The sequence below is a fragment of the Stegostoma tigrinum genome, chromosome 42, assembly GCF_030684315.1.
Source record: "Stegostoma tigrinum isolate sSteTig4 chromosome 42, sSteTig4.hap1, whole genome shotgun sequence".
Taxonomy (NCBI): domain Eukaryota; kingdom Metazoa; phylum Chordata; class Chondrichthyes; order Orectolobiformes; family Stegostomatidae; genus Stegostoma; species Stegostoma tigrinum.
In genome coordinates this window covers 7,990,682-8,017,442 of record NC_081395.1, presented here as the reverse complement: position 1 = coordinate 8,017,442, position 26,761 = coordinate 7,990,682, and the positions used below count along the sequence as shown (strand labels likewise).

At 45.6% G+C, this 26,761-nt stretch overlaps 1 protein-coding gene across 9 annotated transcripts in view; it reads left to right on the top strand.

The window, feature by feature from the left end:
• Nucleotides 1-26,761, top strand: part of ltbp3 (latent transforming growth factor beta binding protein 3) — a 236,795-nt gene that overhangs the window by 135,137 nt on the left and 74,897 nt on the right. For 7 of the 9 annotated variants that reach the window (XM_059641654.1, XM_059641649.1, XM_059641648.1 and 4 more), the window contains one exon: nt 441-587. In XM_059641654.1, the coding sequence (XP_059497637.1) occupies nt 441-587 (147 nt within the window). The remainder of the gene's footprint in view (nt 1-440; nt 588-26,761) is intronic. The other 2 variants (XM_059641650.1, XM_059641651.1) reach the window with 1 other exon arrangement.

Here is a 26,761-nt window from a genome sequence, read left to right as displayed (position 1 = left end):
TCCCTGGGCACGATGGGACAATTTAGCACGGCCAATCCACCCTAATCTGCACATCCCTGGACACTATGGGACAATTTAGCACGGCCAATCCACCCTAACCTGCACATCCCTGGGCACTATGGGACAATTTATCACGGCCAATCCACCCTAACCTGCACATCCCTGGGCACTACAGGACAATTTAGCACGGCCAACCCACCCTAACCTGCACATCCCTGGGCACTATGGGACAATTTAGCACGGCCAGTCCACCCCTAACCTACACATCTTTCGACTGTGGGAGGAAACCAGAGGAAACCCACTGAGACACAGACAGTCGCCAGAAGCTGGAATCGAACCCAGGGCCCTGAGGCTGTGGGGAAGCAGTGCTCACCACCTCCCTCGCTCTGTTCGCCGGCCCCCTCCCTGCATCCAGGTCATTTCCTCTTTTTGTTTCTAAGGCTGTCTCTCCATCTCTCAACCAGACATCAATGAGTGTTTGATCCAGGGCGTGTGCCAAAATGCTGAGTGTCTGAACACACAGGGGAGTTTCCGATGTGCGTGCAAACCTGGCTTTGTGATGGGTCCATCGCGGACGCACTGTATCGGTAAGAGATCCAGGTCTCAGGGCTAGAGAATGCACATTAGCAGCAGGTGAGGGACTGAAGTTCAGGGAGTTGGGAGTTCCAGGTTTGGTGACCGCAGCCAAGCCGAGGGTAGGAGATAAGCGTTGGTCACATCACAGAGACAAGGCAAGAGAAAGCAAACAGTGACGGTTGTGGGCTATATCAGCGAGTGTAACAGTGAGGGGTGTGGGGTATATCAGAGAGTGTTACAGTGAGGGGTGTGGGGTATATCAGAGAGTGTTACAGTGAGGGATGTGGGGTATATCAGAGAGTGTTACAGTGAGGGGTGTGGGGTATATCTGAGACTGTTCCAGTGAGGGGTGTGGGGTATATCAGAGAGTGTTACAGTGAGGGGTGTGGGGTATATCAGCGAGTGTTACAGTGAAGGGTGTTGGGTATATCAGAGAGTGTTACAGTGAGGCGTGTGGGGTATATCAGAGAGTGTTGCACTGTAGGGTGCGGGATATTTTAGAGTGTGTTACACTGTAGGGTGTGGGTATGTTAGTGTCAGTGGGGGTGGGAGAGTGTAGAGTGTGTTACACTGAAGGGTGTCGGTATGTTAGCGTTTGTGGGGGTGTGGGAGAGATTAGAGTGTGTCACACTGTAGGGTGTGGGTATGTTAGTGTCAGTGGGTGTGGGATATATTAGAGTGTGTTACACTGTAGGGTGTGGGTATGTTAGTGTCAGTGTGGGTGTGGGATATATTAGAGTGTGTTACACTGTAGGGTGTGGGTATGTTAGTGTCAGTGTGGGTGTGGGATATATTAGAGTGTGTTACACTGTAGGGTGTGGGTATGTTAGTGTCAGTGAGGGTGTGGGATATACTGGAGTGTGTTACACTGTAGGGTGTGGGTATGTTAGTGTCAGTGCGGGTGTGGGATATATTAGAGTGTGTTACACTGTAGGGTGTGGGTATGTTAGTGTCAGTGTGGGTGTGGGATATATTAGAGTGTGTTACACTGTAGGGTGTGGGTATGTTAGTGTCAGTGTGGGTGTGGGATATATTAGAGTGTGTTACACTGTAGGGTGTGAGTATGTTAGTGTCAGTGTGGGTGTGGGATATATTAGAGTGTGTTACACTGTAGGGTGTGGGTATGTTAGTGTCAGTGCGGGTGTAGGATATATTAGAGTGTGTTACACTGTAGGGTGTGGGTATGTTAGTGTCAGTGCGGGTGTGGGATATATTAGAGTGTGTTACACTGTAGGGTGTGGGTATGTTAGTGTCAGTGTGGGTGTGGGATATATTAGAGTGTGTTACACTGTAGGGTGTGGGTATGTTAGTGTCAGTGTGGGTGTGGGATATATTAGAGTGTGTTACACTGTAGGGTGTGGGTATGTTAGTGTCAGTGTGGGTGTGGGATATATTAGAGTGTGTTACACTGCAGGGTGTGGGTATGTTAGTGTCAGTGTGGGTGTGGGATATATTAGAGTGTGTTACTCTGTAGGGTGTGGGTATGTTAGTGTCAGTGTGGGTGTGGGATATATTAGAGTGTGTTACACTGTAGGGTGTGGGTATGTTAGTGTCAGTGTGGGGGTGTGGGATATATTAGAGTGTGTTACACTGTAGGGTGTGGGTATGTTAGTGTCAGGGTGGGTGTGGGATATATTAGAGTGTGTTACACTGTAGGGTGTGGGTATGTTAGTGTCAGTGTGGGTGTAGGATATATTAGAGTGTGTTACACTGTAGGGTGTGGGTATGTTAGTGTCAGTGCGGGTGTGGGATATATTAGAGTGTGTTACACTGTAGGGTGTGGGTATGTTAGTGTCAGTGTGGGTGTGGGATATATTAGAGTGTCTTACACTGTAGGGTGTGGGTATGTTAGTGTCAGTGTGGGTGTGGGATATATTAGAGTGTGTTACACTGTAGGGTGTGGGTATGTTAGTGTCAGTGTGGGTGTGGGATATATTAGAGTGTGTTACACTGTAGGGTGTGGGTATGTTAGAGTCAGTGTGGGTGTGGGATATATTAGAGTGTGTTACACTGTAGGGTGTGGGTATGTTAGTGTCAGTGCGGGTGTGGGATATATTAGAGTGTGTAACACTGCATCGTGTGGGTATGTTAGTGTCAGTGTGGGTGTGGGATATATTAGAGTGTGTTACACTGTAGCGTGTGGGTATGTTAGTGTCAGTGTGGGTGTGGGATATATTAGAGTGTGTTACACTGTAGGGTGTGGGTATGTTAGTGTCAGTGTGGGTGTGGGATATATTAGAGTGTGTTACACTGTAGGGTGTGGGTATGTTAGTGTCAGTGTGGGTGTGGGATATATTAGAGTGTGTTACACTGTAGGGTGTGAGTATGTTAGTGTCAGTGCGGGTGTGGGATATATTAGAGTGTGTTACACTGTAGGGTGTGGGTATGTTAGTGTCAGTGTGGGTGTGGGATATATTAGAGTGTGTTACACTGTAGGGTGTGGGTATGTTAGTGTCAGTGTGGGTGTGCGATATATTAGAGTGTGTTAGACTGTAGGGTGTGGGTATGTTAGTGTCAGTGTGGGTGTGGGATATATTAGACCGAGTTACACTGTAGGCTGTGGGTATGTTAGTATCAGTGTGGGTGTGGGATATATTAGAGTGTGTTACACTGTAGGGTGTGGGTATGTTAGTGTCAGTGTGGGTGTGGGATATATTAGAGTGTGATATACTGTAGGGTGTGGGTATGTTAGTGTCAGTGTGGGTGTGGGATATAATCGAGTGTGTTACACTGTAGGGTGTGGGTATGTTAGTGTCAGTGTGAGTGTGGGATATATTAGAGTGTGTTACACTGTAGGGTGTGGGTATGTTAGTGTCAGTGTGGGTGTGGGATATATTAGAGTGTGTTACACTGTAGGGTGTGGGTATGTTAGTGTCAGTGTGGGTGTGGGATATATTAGAGTGTGTTACACTGTAGGGTGTGGGTATGTTAGTGTCAGTGTGGGTGTGGGATATATTAGAGTGTGTTACACTGTAGGGTGTGGGTATGTTAGTGTCAGTGCGGGTGTGGGATATATTAGAGTGTGTTACACTGTAGGGTGTGGGTATGTTAGTGTCAGTGCGGGTGTGGGATATATTAGAGTGTGTTACACTGTAGGGTGTGGGTATGTTAGTGTCAGTGTGGGTGTGGGATATATTAGAGTGTGTTACACTGTAGGGTGTGGGTATGTTAGTGTCAGTGTGGGTGTGGGATATATTAGAGTGTGTTACACTGTAGCGTGTGGGTATGTTAGTGTCAGTGCAGGTGTGGGATATATTAGAGTGTGTTACACTGTAGGGTGTGGGTATGTTAGTGTCAGTGTGGGTGTGGGATATATTAGAGTGTGTTACACTGTAGGGTGTGGGTATGTTCGTGTCAGTGTGGGTGTAGGATATATTAGAGTGTGTTACACTGTAGGGTGTGGGTATGTTAGTGTCAGTGTGGGTGTCGGATATATTAGAGTGTGTTACACTGTAGCGTGTGGGTATGTCAGTGTCAGTGTTGGTGTGGGATATATTAGAGTGTGTTACACTGTAGGGTGTGGGTATGTTAGTGTCAGTGTGGGTGTGGGATATATTAGAGTGTGTTACACTGTAGGGTGTGGGTATGTTAGTGTCAGTGCGGGTGTGGGATATATTAGAGTGTGTTACACTGTGGCGTGTGGGTATGTTAGTGTCAGTGTGGGTGTGGGATATATTAGAGTGTGTTACACTGTAGGGTGTGGGTATGTTAGTGTCAGTGTGGGTGTGGGATATATTAGAGTGTGTTACACTGTAGGGTGTGGGTATGTTCGTGTCAGTGTGGGTGTGGGATATTTTAGAGTGTGTTACACTGCAGGGTGTGGGTATGTTAGTGTCAGTGTGGGTGTGGGATATATTAGAGTGTGTTACACTGTAGGGTGTGGGTATGTTAGTGTCAGTGTGGGTGTGGGATATATTAGAGTGTGTTACACTGTAGGGTGTGGGTATGTTAGTGTCAGTGCGGGTGTGGGATATATCAGAGTGTGTTACACTGTAGGGTGTGAGTATGTTAGTGTCAGTGTGGGTGTGGGATATATTAGAGTGTGTTACACTGTAGGGTGTGGGTATGTTAGTGTTAGTGTCAGTGTGGGTGTGGGATATATTAGAGTGTGTTACACTGTAGGGTGTGGGTATGTTAGTGTCAGTGTGGGTGTGGGATATATTAGAGTGTGTTACACGGTAGGGTGTGGGTATGTTAGTGTCAGTGCGGGTGTGGGATATATCAGAGTGTGTTACACTGTAGGGTGTGAGTATGTTAGTGTCAGTGTGGGTGTGGGATATATTAGAGTGTGTTACACTGTAGGGTGTGGGTATGTTAGTGTCAGTGGGGGTGTGGGATATATTAGAGTGTGTTACACTGTAGGGTGTGGGTATGTTAGTGTCAGTGTGGGTGTGGGATATATTAGAGTGTGTTACACTGTAGGGTGTGGGTATGTTATTGTCAGTGTGGGTGTGGGATATATTAGAGTGTGTTACACTGCAGGGTGTGGGTATGTTAGTGTCAGTGTGGGTGTGGGATATATTAGAGTGTGTTACACTGTAGGGTGTGGGTATGTTAGTGTCAGTGTGGGTGTGGGATATATTAGAGTGTGTTACACTGTAGGGTGTGGGTATGTTAGTGTCAGTGCGGGTGTGGGATATATTAGAGTGTGTTACACTGTAGGGTGTGAGTATGTTAGTGTCAGTGTGGGTGTGCGATATATTAGAGTGTGTTACACTGTAGGGTGTGGGTATGTTAGTGTCAGTGTGGGTGTGGGATATATTAGAGTGTGTTACACTGTAGGGTGTGGGTATGTTAGTGTCAGTGCGGGTGTGGGATATATTAGAGTGTGTTACACTGTAGGGTGTGGGTATGTTAGTGTCAGTGTGGGTGTGGGATATATTAGAGTGTGTTACACTGTAGGGTGTGGGTATGTTAGTGTCAGTGCGGGTGTGGGATATATTAGAGTGTGTTACACTGTAGGGTGTGGGTATGTTAGTGTCAGTGTGGATGTGGGATATATTAGAGTGTGTTACACTGTAGGGTGTGGGTATGTTAGTGTCAGTGCGGGTGTGGGATATATTAGAGTGTGTTACACTGTAGGGTGTGGGTATGTTAGTGTCAGTGTGGGTGTGGGATATATTAGAGTGTGTTACACTGTAGGGTGTGGGTATGTTATTGTCAGTGTGGGTGTGGGATATATTAGAGTGTGTTACACTGTAGGGTGTGGGTATGTTAGTGTCAGTGTGGGTGTGGGATATATTAGAGTGTGTTACACTGTAGGGTGTGGGTATGTTAGTGTCAGTGTGGGTGTGGGATATATTAGAGTGTGTTATACTGTAGGGTGTGGGTATGTTAGTGTCAGTGTGGGTGTGGGATATATTAGAGTGTGTTACACTGTAGGGAGTGGGTATGTTAGTGTCAGTGTGGGTGTGGGATATATTAGAGTCTGTTATACTGTAGGGTGTGGGTATGTTAGTGTCAACGGGTGTGGGATATATTAGAGTGTGTTACACTTTAGGGTGTGGGTATGTTAGTGTCAGTGTGGGTGTAGGATATATTAGAGTGTGTTACACTGTAGGGTGTGGGTATGTTAGTGTCAGTGGGTGTGGGATATATTAGAGTGTGTTACACTGTAGGGTGTGGGTATGTTAGTGTCAGTGTGGGTGTGGGATTTATTAGTGTGTGTTACACTGTAGGGTGTGGGTATGTGGGTGTCAGTGCGGGTGTGCGATATATTAGAGTGTGTTACACTGTAGGGTGTGGGTATGTTAGTGTCAGTGTGGGCGTGGGATATATTAGAGTGTGTTACACTGTAGGGTGTGGGTATGTTAGTGTCAGTGTGGGTGTAGGATATATTAGAGTGTGTTACACTGTAGGGTGTGGGTATGTTAGTGTCAGTGTGGGTGTGGGATATATTAGAGTGTGTTACACTGTAGGGTGTGGGTATGTTAGTGTCAGTGTGGGTGTGGGATATATTAGAGTGTGTTACACTGTAGGGTGTGGGTATGTTAGTGTCAGTGTGGGTGTGGGATATATTAGTGTGTGTTACACTGTAGGGTGTGGGTATGTGGGTGTCAGTGCGGGTGTGCGATATATTAGAGTGTGTTACACTGTAGGGTGTGGGTATGTTAGTGTCAGTGTGGGTGTGGGATATATTAGAGTGTGTTACACTGTAGGGTGTGGGTATGTTCGTGTCAGTGTGGGTGTGGGATATTTTAGAGTGTGTTAAACTGTAGGGTGTGGGTATGTTAGTGTCAGTGTGGGTGTGGGATATATTAGAGTGTGTTACACTGTAGGGTGTGGGTATTTTAGTGTCAGTGTGGGTGTGCGATATTTTAGAGTGTGTTACACTGTTGGGTGTGGGTATGTTAGTGTCAGTGTGGGGGTGTGGGATATATTAGAGTGTGTTACACTGTAGGGTGTGGGTATGTTAGTGTCAGTGTGGATGTGGGATATATTAGAGTGTGTTGCACTGTAGGTTGTGGGTATGTTAGTGTCAGTGTGGGTGTGGGATATATTAGAGTGTGTTACACTGTAGGGTGTGGGTATGTTAGTGTCAGTGCGGTTGTGGGATATATTAGAGTGTGTTACACTGGAGGGTGTGAGTATGTTAGTGTCATTGTGGGTGTGGGATATATTAGAGTGTGTTACACTGTCGGGTGTGGGTATGTTAGTGTCAGTGCGGGTGTGGGATATATTACAGTGTGTTGCACTGTAGGGTGTGGGTATGTTAGTGTCAGTGTGGGTGTGGGATATATTAGAGTGTGTTACACTGTAGGGTGTGGGTATGTTAGTGTCAGTGTGGGTGTGGGATATATTAGAGTGTGTTACACTGTAGGGTGTGGGTATGTTAATGTCAGTGCGGGTGTGGGATATATTAGAGTGTGTTACACTGTAGGGTGTGGGTATGTTAGTGTCAGTGTGGGTGTGGGATATATTAGAGTGTGTTACACTGTAGGGTGTGGGTATGTTAGTGTCAGTGTGTGTGTTCGATATATTAGAGTGTTGTACACTGTAGGGTGTGGGTATGTTAGTGTCAGTGTGGGATATATTGGAGTGTGTTACATTGTAGGGTGTGGGTATGTTAGTGTCAGTGTGGGTGTAGGATATGTTAGAGTGTTTTACACTGTAGGGTGTGGGTATGTTAGTGTCAGTGTGGGTGTGGGATATATAAGAGTGTGTTACACTCTAGCTTGTGGGTATATTAGTGTCAGTGCGGGTGTGGGATATATTAGAGTGTGTTACTCTGTCGGGTGTGGGTATGTTAGTGTCAGTGTGGGTGTAGGATATATTAGAGTGTGTTACACTGTAGGGTGTGGGTATGTTAGTGTCAGTGTGGGTGTGCGATATATTAGAGTGTGTTACACTGTAGGGTCTGGGTATGTTAGTGTCAGTGTGAGTGTGGGATATATTAGAGTGTGTTACACTGTAGGGTGTGGGTATGTTAGTGTCAGTGTGGGTGTGGGATATATTAGAGTGTGTTACACTGTAGGGTGTGGGTATGTTAGTGTCAGTGTGGGTGTGGGATATATTAGAGTGTGTTACACTGTAGGGTGTGGGTATGTTAGTGTCAGTGTGGGTGTGGGATATATTAGAGTGTGTTACACTGTAGGGTGTGGGTATGTTAGTGTCAGTGCGGGTGTGGGATATATTAGAGTGTGTTACACTGTAGGGTGTGGGTATGTTAGTGTCAGTGCGGGTGTGGGATATATTAGAGTGTGTTACACTGTAGGGTGTGGGTATGTTAGTGTCAGTGTGGGTGTGGGATATATTAGAGTGTGTTACACTGTAGGGTGTGGGTATGTTAGTGTCAGTGCGGGTGTGGGATATATTAGAGTGTGTTACACTGTAGGGTGTGGGTATGTTAGTGTCAGTGCAGGTGTGGGATATATTAGAGTGTGTTACACTGTAGGGTGTGGGTATGTTAGTGTCAGTGTGGGTGTGGGATATATTAGAGTGTGTTACACTGTAGGGTGTGGGTATGTTCGTGTCAGTGTGGGTGTAGGATATATTAGAGTGTGTTACACTGTAGGGTGTGGGTATGTTAGTGTCAGTGTGGGTGTCGGATATATTAGAGTGTGTTACACTGTAGCGTGTGGGTATGTCAGTGTCAGTGTTGGTGTGGGATATATTAGAGTGTGTTACACTGTAGGGTGTGGGTATGTTAGTGTCAGTGTGGGTGTGGGATATATTAGAGTGTGTTACACTGTAGGGTGTGGGTATGTTAGTGTCAGTGCGGGTGTGGGATATATTAGAGTGTGTTACACTGTGGCGTGTGGGTATGTTAGTGTCAGTGTGGGTGTGGGATATATTAGAGTGTGTTACACTGTAGGGTGTGGGTATGTTAGTGTCAGTGTGGGTGTGGGATATATTAGAGTGTGTTACACTGTAGGATGTGGGTATGTTCGTGTCAGTGTGGGTGTGGGATATTTTAGAGTGTGTTAAACTGTAGGGTGTGGGTATGTTAGTGTCAGTGTGGGTGTGGGATATATTAGAGTGTGTTACACTGTAGGGTGTGGGTATGTTAGTGTCAGTGTGGGTGTGGGATATATTAGAGTGTGTTACACTGCAGGGTGTGGGTATGTTAGTGTCAGTGTGGGTGTGGGATATATTAGAGTGTGTTACACTGTAGGGTGTGGGTATGTTAGTGTCAGTGTGGGTGTGGGATATATTAGAGTGTGTTACACTGTAGGGTGTGGGTATGTTAGTGTCAGTGCGGGTGTGGGATATATCAGAGTGTGTTACACTGTAGGGTGTGAGTATGTTAGTGTCAGTGCGGGTGTGGGATATATTAGAGTGTGTTACACTGTAGGGTGTGGGTATGTTAGTGTCAGTGTGGGTGTGGGATATATTAGAGTGTGTTACACTGTAGGGTGTGGGTATGTTAGTGTCAGTGTGGGTGTGGGATATATTAGAGTGTGTTACACTGTAGGGTGTGGGTATGTTAGTGTCAGTGCGGGTGTGGGATATACTGGAGTGTGTTACACTGTAGGGTGTGAGTATGTTAGTGTCAGTGTGGGTGTGGGATATATTAGAGTGTGTTACACTGTAGGGTGTGGGTATGTTAGTGTCAGTGTGGGTGTGGGATATATTAGAGTGTGTTACACTGTAGGGTGTGGGTATGTTATTGTCAGTGTGGGTGTGGGATATATTAGAGTGTGTTACACTGTAGGGTGTGGGTATGTTAGTGTCAGTGTGGGTGTGGGATATATTAGAGTGTGTTACACTGTAGGGTGTGGGTATGTTAGTGTCAGTGTGGGTGTGGGATATATTAGAGTGTGTTATACTGTAGGGTGTGGGTATGTTAGTGTCAGTGTGGGTGTGGGATATATTAGAGTGTGTTACACTGTAGGGTGTGGGTATGTTAGTGTCAGTGTGGGTGTGGGATATATTAGAGTCTGTTATACTGTAGGGTGTGGGTATGTTAGTGTCAACGGGTGTGGGATATATTAGAGTGTGTTACACTTTAGGGTGTGGGTATGTTAGTGTCAGTGTGGGTGTAGGATATATTAGAGTGTGTTACACTGTAGGGTGTGGGTATGTTAGTGTCAGTGTGGGTGTGGGATATATTAGTGTGTGTTACACTGTAGGGTGTGGGTATGTGGGTGTCAGTGCGGGTGTGCGATATATTAGAGTGTGTTACACTGTAGGGTGTGGGTATGTTAGTGTCAGTGTGGGTGTGGGATATATTAGAGTGTGTTACACTGGAGGGTGTGGGTATGTTAGTGTCAGTGCGGGTGTGGGATATATTAGAGTGTGTTACACTGTAGGGTGTGGGTATGTTAGTGTCAGTGTGGGTGTGGGATATATTAGAGTGTGTTACACTGTAGGGTGTGGGTATGTTAGTGTCAGTGTGGGTGTGGGATATATTAGAGTGTGTTACACTGTAGGGTGTGGGTATGTTAGTGTCAGTGTGGGTGTGGGATATATTAGTGTGTGTTACACTGTAGGGTGTGGGTATGTGGGTGTCAGTGCGGGTGTGCGATATATTAGAGTGTGTTACACTGTAGGGTGTGGGTATGTTAGTGTCAGTGTGGGTGTGGGATATATTAGAGTGTGTTACACTGTAGGGTGTGGGTATGTTAGTGTCAGTGCGGGTGTGCGATATATTAGAGTGTGTTACACTTAGGGTGTGGGTATGTTAGTGTCAGTGCGGGTGTGCGATATATTAGAGTGTGTTACACTGTAGGGTGTGGGTATGTTAGTGTCAGTGTGGGTGTGGGATATATTAGAGTGTGTTAAACTGTAGCGTGTGGGTATGTTAGTGTCAGTGTGGGATATATTGGAGTGTGTTACACTGTAGGGTGTGGGTATGTTAGTGTCAGTGTGGGTGTGGGATATATGAGAGTGTGTTACACTGTTGGGTGTGGGTATGTTAGTGTCAGTGTGGGTGTGGGATATATTAGAGTGTGTTACACTGTAGGGTGTGGGTATGTTAGTGTCAATGGGTGTGGGATATATTAGAGTGTGTTACACTGTAGGGTGTGAGTATGTCAGTGTCAGTGTGGGTGTGGGATATATTAGAGTGTGTTACACTGTAGGGTGTGGGTATGTTAGTGTCAGTGCGGGTGTGCGATATATTAGAGTGTGTTACACTGTAGGGTGTGGGTATGTTAGTGTCAGTGCGGGTGTGCGATATATTAGAGTGTGTTACACTGTAGGGTGTGGGTATGTTAGTGTCAGTGCGGGTGTGGGATATATTAGAGTGTGTTAAACTGTAGCGTGTGGGTATGTTAGTGTCAGTGTGGGTGTGGGATATATTAGAGTGTGTTACACTGTAGGTTGTGTGTATGTTAGTGTCAGTGTGGGTGTGGGATATATTAGAGTGTGTTACACTCTAGCTTGTGGGTATGTTAGTGTCAGTGGGGTGTGGGATATATTAGAGTGTGTTACACTGTAGGGTGTGGGTATGTTAGTGTCAGTGTGGGTGTGGGATATATTAGAGTGTGTTACACTGTAGGGTGTGGGTATGTTAGTGTCAGTGTGGGTGTGGGATATATTAGAGTGTCTTACACTGTAGGGTGTGGGTATGTTAGTGTCAGTGCGGGTGTGGGATATATCAGAGTGTGTTACACTGTAGGGTATGAGTATGTTAGTGTCAGTGTGGGTGTGGGATATATTAGAGTGTGTTACACTGTAGGGTGTGGGTATGTTAGTGTCAGTGTGGGTGTGGGATATATTAGAGTGTGTTACACTGTAGGGTGTGGGTATGTTAGTGTCAGTGCGGGTGTGCGATATATTAGAGTGTGTTACACTGTAGGGTGTGGGTATGTTAGTGTCAGTGCGGGTGTGCGATATATTAGAGTGTGTTACACTGTAGGGTGTGGGTATGTTAGTGTCAGTGTGGGTGTGGGATATATTAGAGTGTGTTACACTGTAGGGTGTGGGTATGTTAGTGTCAGTGTGGGTGTGGGATATATTAGAGTGTGTTACACTGTAGGGTGTGGGTATGTTAGTGTCAGTGCGGGTGTGGGATATACTGGAGTGTGTTACACTGTAGGGTGTGAGTATGTTAGTGTCAGTGTGGGTGTGGGATATATTAGAGTGTGTTACACTGTAGGGTGTGGGTATGTTAGTGTCAGTGTGGGTGTGGGATATATTAGAGTGTGTTACACTGTAGGGTGTGGGTATGTTATTGTCAGTGTGGGTGTGGGATATATTAGAGTGTGTTACACTGTAGGGTGTGGGTATGTTAGTGTCAGTGTGGGTGTGGGATATATTAGAGTGTGTTACACTGTAGGGTGTGGGTATGTTAGTGTCAGTGTGGGTGTGGGATATATTAGAGTGTGTTATACTGTAGGGTGTGGGTATGTTAGTGTCAGTGTGGGTGTGGGATATATTAGAGTGTGTTACACTGTAGGGTGTGGGTATGTTAGTGTCAGTGTGGGTGTGGGATATATTAGAGTGTGTTACACTGTAGGGTGTGGGTATGTTATTGTCAGTGTGGGTGTGGGATATATTAGAGTGTGTTACACTGTAGGGTGTGGGTATGTTAGTGTCAGTGTGGGTGTGGGATATATTAGAGTGTGTTACACTGTAGGGTGTGGGTATGTTAGTGTCAGTGTGGGTGTGGGATATATTAGAGTGTGTTATACTGTAGGGTGTGGGTATGTTAGTGTCAGTGTGGGTGTGGGATATATTAGAGTGTGTTACACTGTAGGGTGTGGGTATGTTAGTGTCAGTGTGGGTGTGGGATATATTAGAGTCTGTTATACTGTAGGGTGTGGGTATGTTAGTGTCAACGGGTGTGGGATATATTAGAGTGTGTTACACTTTAGGGTGTGGGTATGTTAGTGTCAGTGTGGGTGTAGGATATATTAGAGTGTGTTACACTGTAGGGTGTGGGTATGTTAGTGTCAGTGTGGGTGTCTGATATATTAGTGTGTGTTACACTGTAGGGTGTGGGTATGTGGGTGTCAGTGCGGGTGTGCGATATATTAGAGTGTGTTACACTGTAGGGTGTGGGTATGTTAGTGTCAGTGTGGGTGTGGGATATATTAGAGTGTGTTACACTGTAGGGTGTGGGTATGTTAGTGTCAGTGTGGGTGTGGGATATATTAGAGTGTGTAACTCTGTAGGGTGTGGGTATGTTAGTGTCAGTGTGGGTGTGGGATATATTAGAGTGTGTTACACTGTAGGGTGTGGGTATGTTAGTGTCAGTGTGGGTGTGGGATATATTAGAGTGTGTTACACTGTAGGGTGTGGGTATGTTAGTGTCAGTGTGGGTGTGGGATATATTAGTGTGTGTTACACTGTAGGGTGTGGGTATGTGGGTGTCAGTGCGGGTGTGCGATATATTAGAGTGTGTTACACTGTAGGGTGTGGGTATGTTAGTGTCAGTGTGGGTGTGGGATATATTAGAGTGTGTTACACTGTAGGGTGTGGGTATGTTAGTGTCAGTGCGGGTGTGCGATATATTAGAGTGTGTTACACTGTAGGGTGTGGGTATGTTAGTGTCAGTGCGGGTGTGCGATATATTAGAGTGTGTTACACTGTAGGGTGTGGGTATGTTCGTGTCAGTGTGGGTGTGGGATATATTAGAGTGTGTTAAACTGTAGCGTGTGGGTATGTTAGTGTCAGTGTGGGATATATTGGAGTGTGTTACACTGTAGGGTGTGGGTATGTTAGTGTCACTGTGGGTGTGGGATATATTAGAGTGTGTTACACTGTTGGGTGTGGGTATGTTAGTGTCAGTGTGGGTGTGGGATATATTAGAGTGTGTTACACTGTAGGGTGTGGGTATGTTAGTGTCAATGGGTGTGGGATATATTAGAGTGTGTTACACTGTAGGGTGTGAGTATGTCAGTGTCAGTGTGGGTGTGGGATATATTAGAGTGTGTTACACTGTAGGGTGTGGGTATGTTAGTGTCAGTGCGGGTGTGCGATATATTAGAGTGTGTTACACTGTAGGGTGTGGGTATGTTAGTGTCAGTGCGGGTGTGCGATATATTAGAGTGTGTTACACTGTAGGGTGTGGGTATGTTAGTGTCAGTGCGGGTGTGGGATATATTAGAGTATGTTACACTGTAGGTTGTGTGTATGTTAGTGTCAGTGTGGGTGTGGGATATATTAGAGTGTGTTACACTCTAGCTTGTGGGTATGTTAGTGTCAGTGGGGTGTGGGATATATTAGAGTGTGTTACACTGTAGGGTGTGGGTATGTTAGTGTCAGTGTGGGTGTGGGATATATTAGAGTGTGTTACACTGTAGGGTGTGGGTATGTTAGTGTCAGTGTGGGTGTGGGATATATTGGAGTGTGTTACACTGGAGGGTGTGGGTATGTTAGTGCCAGTGTGGGTGTGGGATATATTAGAGTGTGTTACACTGTAGGGTGTGTGTATGTTCGTGTCACTGTGGGTGTGGGATATATTAGAGTGTGTTTCACTCTAGGAAGTGGGTATGTTAGTGTCAGTGGGGTGTGGGATTTAATAGAGTGTGTTACACTGTAGGGTGTGGGTATGTTAGTGTCAGTGCGGGTGTAGGATATATTAGAGTGTGTTACACTCTAGGGAGTGGGTATGTTAGTGTCAGTGGGGTGTGGGATTTAATAGAGTGTGTTACACTGTAGTGTGTGGGTATGTTAGTGTCAGTGTGGGTGTGGGATATATTAGAGTGTGTTACACTGAAGTGTGTGGGTATGTTAGTGTCACTGCGGGTGTGGGATATATTACAGTGTGTTACACTGTAGGGGGTGGGTATGTTAGTGTCAGTGTGGGTGTGGGATATATTAGAGTGTGTTACACTGTAGGGTGTGTGTATGTTCGTGTCAGTGTGGGTGTGGGATATATTAGAGTGTGTTACACTTTAGGGTGTGGGTATGTTAGTGTCAGTGTGGGTGTGGGATATATCAGAGTGTGTTACTCTGTAGGGTGTGGGTATGTTAGTGTCAGTGTGGGTGTGGGATATATTAGAGTGTGTTACACTGTCGGGTGTGGGTATGTTAGTGTCAGTGCGGGTGTGGGATATATTAGAGTGTGTTACACTGTAGGGTGTGGGTATGTTAGTGCCAGTGTGGGTGTGGGATATATTAGAGTGTGTTACACTGTAGGGTGTGTGTATGTTCGTGTCACTGTGGGTGTGGGATATATTAGAGTGTGTTACACTCTAGGGAGTGGGTATGTTAGTGTCAGTGGGGTGTGGGATTTAATAGAGTGTGTTACACTGTAGGGTGTGGGTATGTTAGTGTCAGTGTGGGTGTAGGATATATTAGAGTGTGTTACACTGAAGGGTGTGGGTATGTTAGTGTCACTGCGGTTGTGGGATATATTACAGTGTGTTACACTGTAGGGTGTGGGTATGTTAGTGTCAGTGTGGGTGTGGGATATATTAGAGTGTGTTACACTGTAGGGTGTGTGTATATTCGTGTCAGTGTGGGTGTGGGATATATTAGAGTGTGTTACACTGTAGGGTGTGGGTATGTTAGTGTCAGTGTGGGTGTGGGATATATCAGAGTGTGTTACTCTGTAGGGTGTGGGTATGTTAGTGTCAGTGCGGGTGTCGGATATATTAGAGTGTGTTACTCTGTAGGGTGTGGGTATGTTAGTGTCAGTGCGGGTGTGGGATATATTTGAGTGTGTTACACTGTAGGGTGTGGGTATGTTAGTGTCAGTGTGGGTGTGGGATATATTAGAGTGTGTTACACTGTAGCGTGTGCGTATGTTAGTGGCAGTGTGGATGTGGGATATATTAGAGTGTGTTACACTGTAGGGTGTGGGTATATTAGTGTCAGTGTTGGTGTGGGATATATTAGAGTGTGTTACACTGTAGGGTGTGGGTATGTTAGTGTCAGTGTGGGTGTGGGATATATTAGAGTGTGTTACACTGTCGGGTGTGGGTATGTTAGTGTCAGTGGGTGTGGGATATATTAGAGTGTGTTACACTGTAGGGTGTGGGTATGTTAGTGTCAGTGCGGGTGTGGGATATATTAGAGTGTGTTACACTGTAGCGTGTGGGTATGTTAGTGTCAGTGCGGGTGTGGGATATATTAGACTGTGTTACACTGTAGGGTGTGGGTATGTTCGTGTCAGTGTGGGTGGTGGATATATTAGAGTGTGTTACACTGTAGGGTGTGGGTATGTTAGTGTCAGTGTTGGTGTGGGATATATTAGAGTGTGTTACACTGTAAGGTGTGGGTATGTTAGTGTCAGTGTGGGTGTGGGATATATTAGAGTGTGTTACACTGTAGGGTGTGGGTATGTTTGTGTCAGTGTGTGTGTGGGATATATTAGAGTGTGTTACACTGTAGGGTGTGGGTATGTTAGTGTCAGTGTGGGTGTGGGATATATTAGAGTGTGTTACACTGTAGGGTGTGGGTATGTTAGTGTCAGTGTGGGTTTGGGATATATTAGAGTGTGTTACACTGTCGGGTCTGGGTATGTTAGTGTCAGTGTGGATGTGGGATATATTAGAGTGTGTTACACTGTAGGGTGTGCGTATGTTAGTGTCAGTGCGGGTGTGGGATATATTAGAGTGTGTTACACTGTAGGGTGTGGGTATGTTAGTGTCAGTGGGTGTGGGATATATTAGAGTGTGTTACACTGTAGGGTGTGGGTATGTTAGTGTCAGTGTGGGTGTGGGATATATTAGAGTGTGTTACACTGTAGGGTGTGGGTATGTTAGTGTCAGTGTGGGTGTGGGATATATTAGAGTGTGTTACACTGTAGGGTGTGGGTATGTTATTGTCAGTGTGGGTGTGGGATATATTAGAGTGTGTTACACTGTAGGGTGTGGGTATGTTAGTGTCAGTGTGGGTGTGGGATATATTAGAGTGTGTTACACTGTAGGGTGTGGGTATGTTAGTGTCAGTGCGGGTGTGGGATATATTAGAGTGTGTTTCACTGTAGGGTGTGGATACGTTAGTGTCAGTGTGGGTGTGGGATTTATGAGAGTGTGTTACACTGTAGGGTGTGGGTATGTTAGTGTCAGTGCGGGTGTGGGATATATTAGAGTGTGTTACACTGTAGGGTGTGGGTATGTTAGTGTCAGTGTGGGTGTGGGATATATTAGAGTGTGTTACACTGTAGGGTGTGGGTATGTTAGTGTCAGTGCGGGTGTGGGATATATTAGAGTGTGTTACACTGTAGGGTGTGGGTATGTTAGTGTCAGTGTGGGATATATTAGAGTGTGTTACACTGTAGGGTGTGGGTATGTTAGTGTCAGTGCGGTGGTGTGGGTTATATTAGAGTGTGTTACACTGTAGGGTGTGGGTATGTTTGTGTCAGTGTGGGTGTGGGATATATTAGAGTGTGTTACACTGTAGGGTGTGGGTATGTTAGTGTCAGTGTGGGTGTGGGATATATTAGAGTGTGTTACACTGTAGGGTGTGGGTATGTTAGTGTCAGTGCGGGTGTGGGATATATTAGAGTGTGTTACACTGTAGGGTGTGGGTATGTTAGTGTCAGTGTGGGTGTGGGATATATTAGAGTGTGTTACACTGTAGGGTGTGGGTATGTTAGTGTCAGTGTGGGTGTAGGATATATTAGAGTCTGTTACACTGTAGGGTGTGGGTATGTTAGTGTCAGTGTGGGATATATTAGAGTGTGTTACACTGTAGGTTGTGGGTATGTTAGTGTCAGTGTGGGTGTGGGATATATTAGAGTGTGTTACACTGTAGGGTGTGGGTATGTTAGTGTCAGTGTGGGTGTGGGATATATTAGAGTGTGTTACACTGTAGGGTGTGGGTATGTTAGTGTCAGTGCGGTGGTGTGGGTTATATTAGAGTGTTTTACTCTGTCGGGTGTGAGTATGTTAGTGTCAGTGTGGGATATATTAGAGTGTGTTACATTGCAGTGTGTGGGTATGTTAGTGTCAGTGCGGGTGTGGGATATATTAGAGTGTGTTACACTGTAGGGTGTGGGTATGTTAGTGTCAGTGTGGGTGTGGGATATATTAGAGTGTGTTACACTGTAGGGTGTGGGTATGGTAGTGTCAGTGTGGGTGTGGGATATATTAGAGTGTGTTACACTGTAGGGTGATTGTATGTTAGTGTCAGTGCGAGTGTGGGATATATTAGAGTGTGTTACACTGTAGGGTGTGGGTATGTTAGTGTCAGTGCGGGTGTGGGATATATTAGAGTGTGTTACACTGTAGGGTGTGGGTATGTTAGTGTCAGTGTGGGTGTGGGATATATTAGAGTGTGTTACACTGTAGGGTGTGGGTATGTTAGTGTCAGTGCGGGTGTGGGATATATTAGAGTGTGTTACACTGTAGGGTGTGGGTATGTTAGTGTCAGTGCGGGTGTGGGATATATTAGAGTGTGTTGCACTGTAGGGTGTGGGTATGTTAGTGTCAGTGCGGGTGTGGGATATATTAGAGTGTGTTACACTGTAGGGTGTGGGTATGTTATTGTCAGTGCGGGTGTGGGATATATTAGAGTGTGTTACACTGTAGGGTGTGGGTATGTTAGTGTCAGTGCGGGTGTGGGATATATTAGAGTGTGTTACACTGTAGGGTGTGGGTATGTTAGTGTCAGTGTGGGTATGGGATATATTAGAGTGTGTTACACTGTAGGGTGTGGGTATGTTAGTGTCAGTGCGGGTGTGGGATATATTAGAGTGTGTTACACTGTAGGGTGTGGGTATGTTAGTGTCAGTGTGGGTGTGGGATATATTAGAGAGTGTTACACTGTAGGGTGTGGGTATGTTAGTGTCAGTGTGGGTGTGGGATATATTAGAGTGTGTTACACTGTAGGTGTGGGTATGTTAGTGTCAGTGTGGGTGTGGGATATATTAGAGTGTGTTACACTGTAGGGTGTGGGTATGTTAGTGTCAGTGGGGGTTTGGGATATATTAGAGTGTGTTACACTGTAGGGTGTGGGTATGTTAGTGTCAGTGTGGGTGTGGGATATATTAGAGTGTGTTACACTGTAGGGTGTGGGTATGTTAGTGTCAGTGTGGGTGTGGGATATATTAGAGTGTGTTACACTGTAGGGTGTGGGTATGTTAGTGTCAGTGCGGGTGTGGGATATATTAGAGTGTGTTACACTGTAGGGTGTGGATATGTTAGTGTCAGTGTGGGTCTGGGATATATCAGAGTGTGTTACACTGTCGGGTGTGGGTATGTTAGTGTCAGTGTGGGTGTGGGATATATTAGAGTGTGTTACACTGTAGGGTGTGGGTATGTTAGTGTCAGTGTGGGTCTGGGATATATTAGAGTGTGTTACACTGTAGGGTGTGGGTATGTTAGTGTCAGTGCGGGGGTGTGGGGTATATTAGAGTGTGTTACACTGTAGGGTGTGGGTATGTTAGTGTCAGTGTGGGATATATTAGAGTGTGTTACACTGTAGCTTGTGTGTATGTTAGTGTCAGTGTGGGTGTGGGATATATTAGAGTGTGTTACACTGTAGGGTGTGGGTATGTTAGTGTCAGTGTGGGTGTGGGATATATTAGAGTGTGTTACACTGTAGGGTGTGGGTATGGTAGTGTCAGTGTGGGTGTGGGATATATTAGAGTGTGTTACACTGTAGGGTGTGGGTATGTTAGTGTCAGTGCGAGTGTGGGATATATTAGAGTGTGTTACACTGTAGGGTGTGGGTATGTTAGTGTCAGTGTGGGTGTGGGATATATTAGAGTGTGTTACACTGTAGGGTGTGGGTATGTTAGTGTCAGTGTGGGTGTGGGATATATTAGAGTGTGTTACACTGTAGGGTGTGGGTATGTTAGTGTCAGTGCGGTGGTGTGGGTTATATTAGAGTGTGTTACACTGTAGGGTGTGGGTATGTTAGTGTCAGTGTGGGTGTGGGATATATTAGAGTGTGTTACACTGTAGGGTGTGGGTATGTTAGTGTCAGTGGGGGTGTGGGATATATTAGAGTGTGTTACACTGTAGGGTGTGGGAATGTTAGTGTCAGTGCGGGTGTGGGATATATTAGAGTGTGTTACACTGTAGGGTGTGGGTATGTTAGTGTCAGTGCGGGTGTGGGATATATTAGAGTGTGTTGCACTGTAGGGTGTGGGTATGTTAGTGTCAGTGTGGGTGTGGGATATATTAGAGTGTGTTACACTGTAGGGTGTGGGTATGTTAGTGTCAGTGCGGGTGTGGGATATATTAGAGTGTGTTACACTGTAGGGTGTGGGTATGTTAGTGTCAGTGCGGGGGTGTGGGGTATATTAGAGTGTGTTACACTGTGGCGTGTGGGTATGTTAGTGTCAGTGTGGGTATGGGATATATTAGAGTGTGTTACACTGTAGGGTGTGGGTATGTTAGTGTCAGTGCGGGTGTGGGATATATTAGAGTGTGTTACACTGTAGGGTGTGGGTATGTTAGTGTCAGTGTGGGTGTGGGATATATTAGAGAGTGTTACACTGTAGGGTGTGGGTATGTTAGTGTCAGTGCGGGTGTGGGATATATTAGAGTGTGTTACACTGTAGGTTGTGGGTATGTTCGTGTCAGTGCGGGTGTGGGATATATTAGAGTGTGTTACACTGTAGGGTGTGGGTATGTTAGTGTCAGTGCGGGTGTGGGATATATTAGAGTGTGTTACACTGTAGGGTGTGGGTATGTTAGTGTCACTGTGGGTGTGGGATATATTAGAGTGTGTTACACTGTAGGGTGTGGGTATGTTAGTGTCAGTGTGGGTATGGGATATATTAGAGTGTGTTACACTGTAGGGTGTGGGTATGTTAGTGTCAGTGCGGGTGTGCGATATATTAGAGTGTGTTACACTGTAGGGTGTGGGTATGTTAGTGTCAGTGCGGGTGTGCGATATATTAGAGTGTGTTACACTGTAGGGTGTGGGTATGTTAGTGTCAGTGCGGGTGTGGGATATATTAGAGTGTGTTAAACTGTAGCGTGTGGGTATGTTAGTGTCAGTGTGGGTGTGGGATATATTAGAGTGTGTTACACTGTAGGTTGTGTGTATGTTAGTGTCAGTGTGGGTGTGGGATATATTAGAGTGTGTTACACTCTAGCTTGTGGGTATGTTATTGTCAGTGGGGTGTGGGATATATTAGAGTGTGTTACACTGTAGGGTGTGGGTATGTTAGTGTCAGTGTGGGTGTGGGATATATTAGAGTGTGTTACACTGTAGGGTGTGGGTATGTTAGTGTCAGTGTGGGTGTGGGATATATTGGAGTGTGTTACACTGGAGGGTGTGGGTATGTTAGTGCCAGTGTGGGTGTGGGATATATTAGAGTGTGTTACACTGTAGGGTGTGTGTATGTTCGTGTCACTGTGGGTGTGGGATATATTAGAGTGTGTTTCACTCTAGGAAGTGGGTATGTTAGTGTCAGTGGGGTGTGGGATTTAATAGAGTGTGTTACACTGTAGGGTGTGTGTATGTTAGTGTCAGTGTGGGTATGGGATATATTAGAGTGTGTTACACTGTAGGGTGTGGGTATGTTAGTGTCAGTGTGGGTATGGGATATATTAGAGTGTGTTACACTGTAGGGTGTGGGTATGTTAGTGTCAGTGCGGGTGTAGGATATATTAGAGTGTGTTACACTCTAGGGAGTGGGTATGTTAGTGTCAGTGGGGTGTGGGATTTAATAGAGTGTGTTACACTGTAGTGTGTGGGTATGTTAGTGTCAGTGTGGGTGTGGGATATATTAGAGTGTGTTACACTGAAGTGTGTGGGTATGTTAGTGTCACTGCGGGTGTGGGATATATTACAGTGTGTTACACTGTAGGGGGTGGGTATGTTAGTGTCAGTGTGGGTGTGGGATATATTAGAGTGTGTTACACTGTAGGGTGTGTGTATGTTCGTGTCAGTGTGGGTGTGGGATATATTAGAGTGTGTTACACTTTAGGGTGTGGGTATGTTAGTGTCAGTGTGGGTGTGGGATATATCAGAGTGTGTTACTCTGTAGGGTGTGGGTATGTTAGTGTCAGTGTGGGTGTGGGATATATTAGAGTGTGTTACACTGTCGGGTGTGGGTATGTTAGTGTCAGTGCGGGTGTGGGATATATTAGAGTGTGTTACACTGTAGGGTGTGGGTATGTTAGTGCCAGTGTGGGTGTGGGATATATTAGAGTGTGTTACACTGTAGGGTGTGTGTATGTTCGTGTCACTGTGGGTGTGGGATATATTAGAGTGTGTTACACTCTAGGGAGTGGGTATGTTAGTGTCAGTGGGGTGTGGGATTTAATAGAGTGTGCTACACTGTAGGGTGTGGGTATGTTAGTGTCAGTGCGGGTGTAGGATATATTAGAGTGTGTTACACTGAAGGGTGTGGGTATGTTAGTGTCACTGCGGGTGTGGGATATATTAGAGTGTGTTACTCTGTAGGGTGTGGGTATGTTAGTGTCAGTGTGGGTGTGGGATATATTAGAGTGTGTTACACTGTAGGGTGTGTGTATATTCGTGTCAGTGTGGGTGTGGGATATATTAGAGTGTGTTACACTGTAGGGTGTGGGTATGTTAGTGTCAGTGTGGGTGTGGGATATATCAGAGTGTGTTACTCTGTAGGGTGTGGGTATGTTAGTGTCAGTGCGGGTGTGGGATATATTAGAGTGTGTTACACTGTAGGGTGTGGGTATGTTAGTGTCAGTGCGGGTGTGGGATATATTAGAGTGTGTTACACTGTAGGGTGTGGGTATGTTAGTGTCAGTGTGGGTGTGGGTTATATTAGAGTGTGTTACACTGTAGGGTGTGGGTATGTTAGTGTCAATGCGGGTGTGGGATATATTAGAGTGTGTTACTCTGTAGGGTGTGGGTATGTTAGTGTCAGTGCGGGTGTGGGATATATTTGAGTGTGTTACACTGTAGGGTGTGGGTATGTTAGTGCCAGTGTGGGTGTGGGATATATTAGAGTGTGTTACACTGTAGCGTGTGCGTATGTTAGTGGCAGTGTGGATGTGGGATATATTAGAGTGTGTTACACTGTAGGGTGTGGGTATATTAGTGTCAGTGTTGGTGTGGGATATATTAGAGTGTGTTACACTGTAGGGTGTGGGTATGTTAGTGTCAGTGTGGGTGTGGGATATATTAGAGTGTGTTACACTGTCGGGTGTGGGTATGTTAGTGTCAGTGTGGGTGTGGGATATATTAGAGTGTGTTACACTGTAGGGTGTGGGTATGTTAGTGTCAGTGCGGGTGTGGGATATATTAGAGTGTGTTACACTGTAGCGTGTGGGTATGTTAGTGTCAGTGCGGGTGTGGGATATATTAGACTGTGTTACACTGTAGGGTGTGGGTATGTTCGTGTCAGTGTGGGTGGTGGATATATTAGAGTGTGTTACACTGTAGGGTGTGGGTATGTTAGTGTCAGTGTTGGTGTTTGATATATTAGAGTGTGTTACACTGTAAGGTGTGGGTATGTTAGTGTCAGTGTGGGTGTGGGATATATTAGAGTGTGTTACACTGTAGGGTGTGGGTATGTTTGTGTCAGTGTGTGTGTGGGATATATTAGAGTGTGTTACACTGTAGGGTGTGGGTATGTTAGTGTCAGTGTGGGTGTGGGATATATTAGAGTGTGTTACACTGTAGGGTGTGGGTATGTTAGTGTCAGTGTGGGTGTGGGATATATTAGAGTGTGTTACACTGTCGGGTCTGGGTATGTTAGTGTCAGTGTGGATGTGGGATATATTAGAGTGTGTTACACTGTAGGGTGTGCGTATGTTAGTGTCAGTGCGGGTGTGGGATATATTAGAGTGTGTTACACTGTAGGGTGTGGGTATGTTAGTGTCAGTGTGGGTGTGGGATATATTAGAGTGTGTTACACTGTAGGGTGTGGGTATGTTATTGTCAGTGTGGGTGTGGGATATATTAGAGTGTGTTACACTGTAGGGTGTGGGTATGTTAGTGTCAGTGTGGGTGTGGGATATATTAGAGTGTGTTACACTGTAGTGTGTGGGTATGTTAGCGTCAGTGTGGGTGTGGGATATATTAGAGTGCGTTACACTGCAGGGTGTGGGTATGTTAGTGTCAGTACGGGTGTGGGATATATTAGAGTGTGTTTCACTGTAGGGTGTGGATACGTTAGTGTCAGTGTGGGTGTGGGATTTATGAGAGTGTGTTACACTGTAGGGTGTGGGTATGTTAGTGTCAGTGCGGGTGTGGGATATATTAGAGTGTGTTACACTGTAGGGTGTGGGTATGTTAGTGTCAGTGCGGGTGTGGGATATATTTGAGTGTGTTACACTGTAGGGTGTGGGTATGTTAGTGTCAGTGTGGGATATATTAGAGTGTGTTACACTGTAGGTTGTGGGTATGTTAGTGTCAGTGTGGGTGTGGGATATATTAGAGTGTGTTACACTGTAGGGTGTGGGTATGTTAGTGTCAGTGTGGGTGTGGGATATATTAGAGTGTGTTACACTGTAGGGTGTGGGTATGTTAGTGTCAGTGCGGGTGTGGGGTATATTAGAGTGTGTTACACTGTAGGGTGTGGGTATGTTAGTGTCAGTGTGGGATATATTAGAGTGTGTTACACTGTAGGTTGTGGGTATGTTAGTGTCAGTGTGGGTGTGGGATATATTAGAGTGTGTTACACTGTAGGGTGTGGGTATGTTAGTGTCAGTGTGGGTGTGGGATATATTAGAGTGTGTTACACTGTAGGGTGTGGGTATGTTAGTGTCAGTGCGGTGGTGTGGGTTATATTAGAGTGTTTTACTCTGTCGGGTGTGAGTATGTTAGTGTCAGTGTGGGATATATTAGAGTGTGTTACATTGCAGGGTGTGGGTATGTTAGTGTCAGTGCGGGTGTGGGATATATTAGAGTGTGTTACACTGTAGGGTGTGGGTATGTTAGTGTCAGTGTGTGTGTGGGATATATTAGAGTGTGTTACACTGTAGGGTGTGGGTATGGTAGTGTCAGTGTGGGTGTGGGATATATTAGAGTGTGTTACACTGTAGGGTGTGGGCATGTTAGTGTCAGTGCGAGTGTGGGATATATTAGAGTGTGTTACACTGTAGGGTGTGGGTATGTTAGTGTCAGTGTGGGTGTGGGATATATTAGAGTGTGTTACACTGTAGGGTGTGGGTATGTTAGTGTCAGTGCGGGTGTGGGATATATTAGAGTGTGTTACACTGTAGGGTGTGGGTATGTTAGTGTCAGTGCGGGTGTGGGATATATTAGAGTGTGTTGCACTGTAGGGTGTGGGTATGTTAGTGTCAGTGCGGGTGTGGGATATATTAGAGTGTGTTACACTGTAGGGTGTGGGTATGTTATTGTCAGTGCGGGTGTGGGATATATTAGAGTGTGTTACACTGTAGGGTGTGGGTATGTTAGTGTCAGTGTGGGTGTGGGATATATTAGAGTGTGTTACACTGTAGGGTGTGGGTATGTTAGTGTCAGTGCGGGTGTGGGATATATTAGAGTGTGTTACACTGTAGGGTGTGGGTATGTTAGTGTCAGTGCGGGTGTGGGATATATTAGAGTGTGTTGCACTGTAGGGTGTGGGTATGTTAGTGTCAGTGCGGGTGTGGGATATATTAGAGTGTGTTACACTGTAGGGTGTGGGTATGTTATTGTCAGTGCGGGTGTGGGATATATTAGAGTGTGTTACACTGTAGGGTGTGGGTATGTTAGTGTCAGTGCGGGTGTGGGATATATTAGAGTGTGTTACACTGTAGGGTGTGGGTATGTTAGTGTCAGTGTGGGTATGGGATATATTAGAGTGTGTTACACTGTAGGGTGTGGGTATGTTAGTGTCAGTGCGGGTGTGGGATATATTAGAGTGTGTTACACTGTAGGGTGTGGGTATGTTAGTGTCAGTGTGGGTGTGGGATATATTAGAGAGTGTTACACTGTAGGGTGTGGGTATGTTAGTGTCAGTGTGGGTGTGGGATATATTAGAGTGTGTTACACTGTAGGTGTGGGTATGTTAGTGTCAGTGTGGGTGTGGGATATATTAGAGTGTGTTACACTGTAGGGTGTGGGTATGTTAGTGTCAGTGGGGGTTTGGGATATATTAGAGTGTGTTACACTGTAGGGTGTGGGTATGTTAGTGTCAGTGTGGGTGTGGGATATATTAGAGTGTGTTACACTGTAGGGTGTGGGTATGTTAGTGTCAGTGTGGGTGTGGGATATATTAGAGTGTGTTACACTGTAGGGTGTGGGTATGTTAGTGTCAGTGCGGGTGTGGGATATATTAGAGTGTGTTACACTGTAGGGTGTGGATATGTTAGTGTCAGTGTGGGTCTGGGATATATCAGAGTGTGTTACACTGTCGGGTGTGGGTATGTTAGTGTCAGTGTGGGTGTGGGATATATTAGAGTGTGTTACACTGTAGGGTGTGGGTATGTTAGTGTCAGTGTGGGTCTGGGATATATTAGAGTGTGTTACACTGTAGGGTGTGGGTATGTTAGTGTCAGTGCGGGGGTGTGGGGTATATTAGAGTGTGTTACACTGTAGGGTGTGGGTATGTTAGTGTCAGTGTGGGATATATTAGAGTGTGTTACACTGTAGCTTGTGTGTATGTTAGTGTCAGTGTGGGTGTGGGATATATTAGAGTGTGTTACACTGTAGGGTGTGGGTATGTTAGTGTCAGTGTGGGTGTGGGATATATTAGAGTGTGTTACACTGTAGGGTGTGGGTATGGTAGTGTCAGTGAGGGTGTGGGATATATTAGAGTGTGTTACACTGTAGGGTGTGGGTATGTTAGTGTCAGTGCGAGTGTGGGATATATTAGAGTGTGTTACACTGTAGGGTGTGGGTATGTTAGTGTCAGTGTGGGTGTGGGATATATTAGAGTGTGTTACACTGTAGGGTGTGGGTATGTTAGTGTCAGTGTGGGTGTGGGATATATTAGAGTGTGTTACACTGTAGG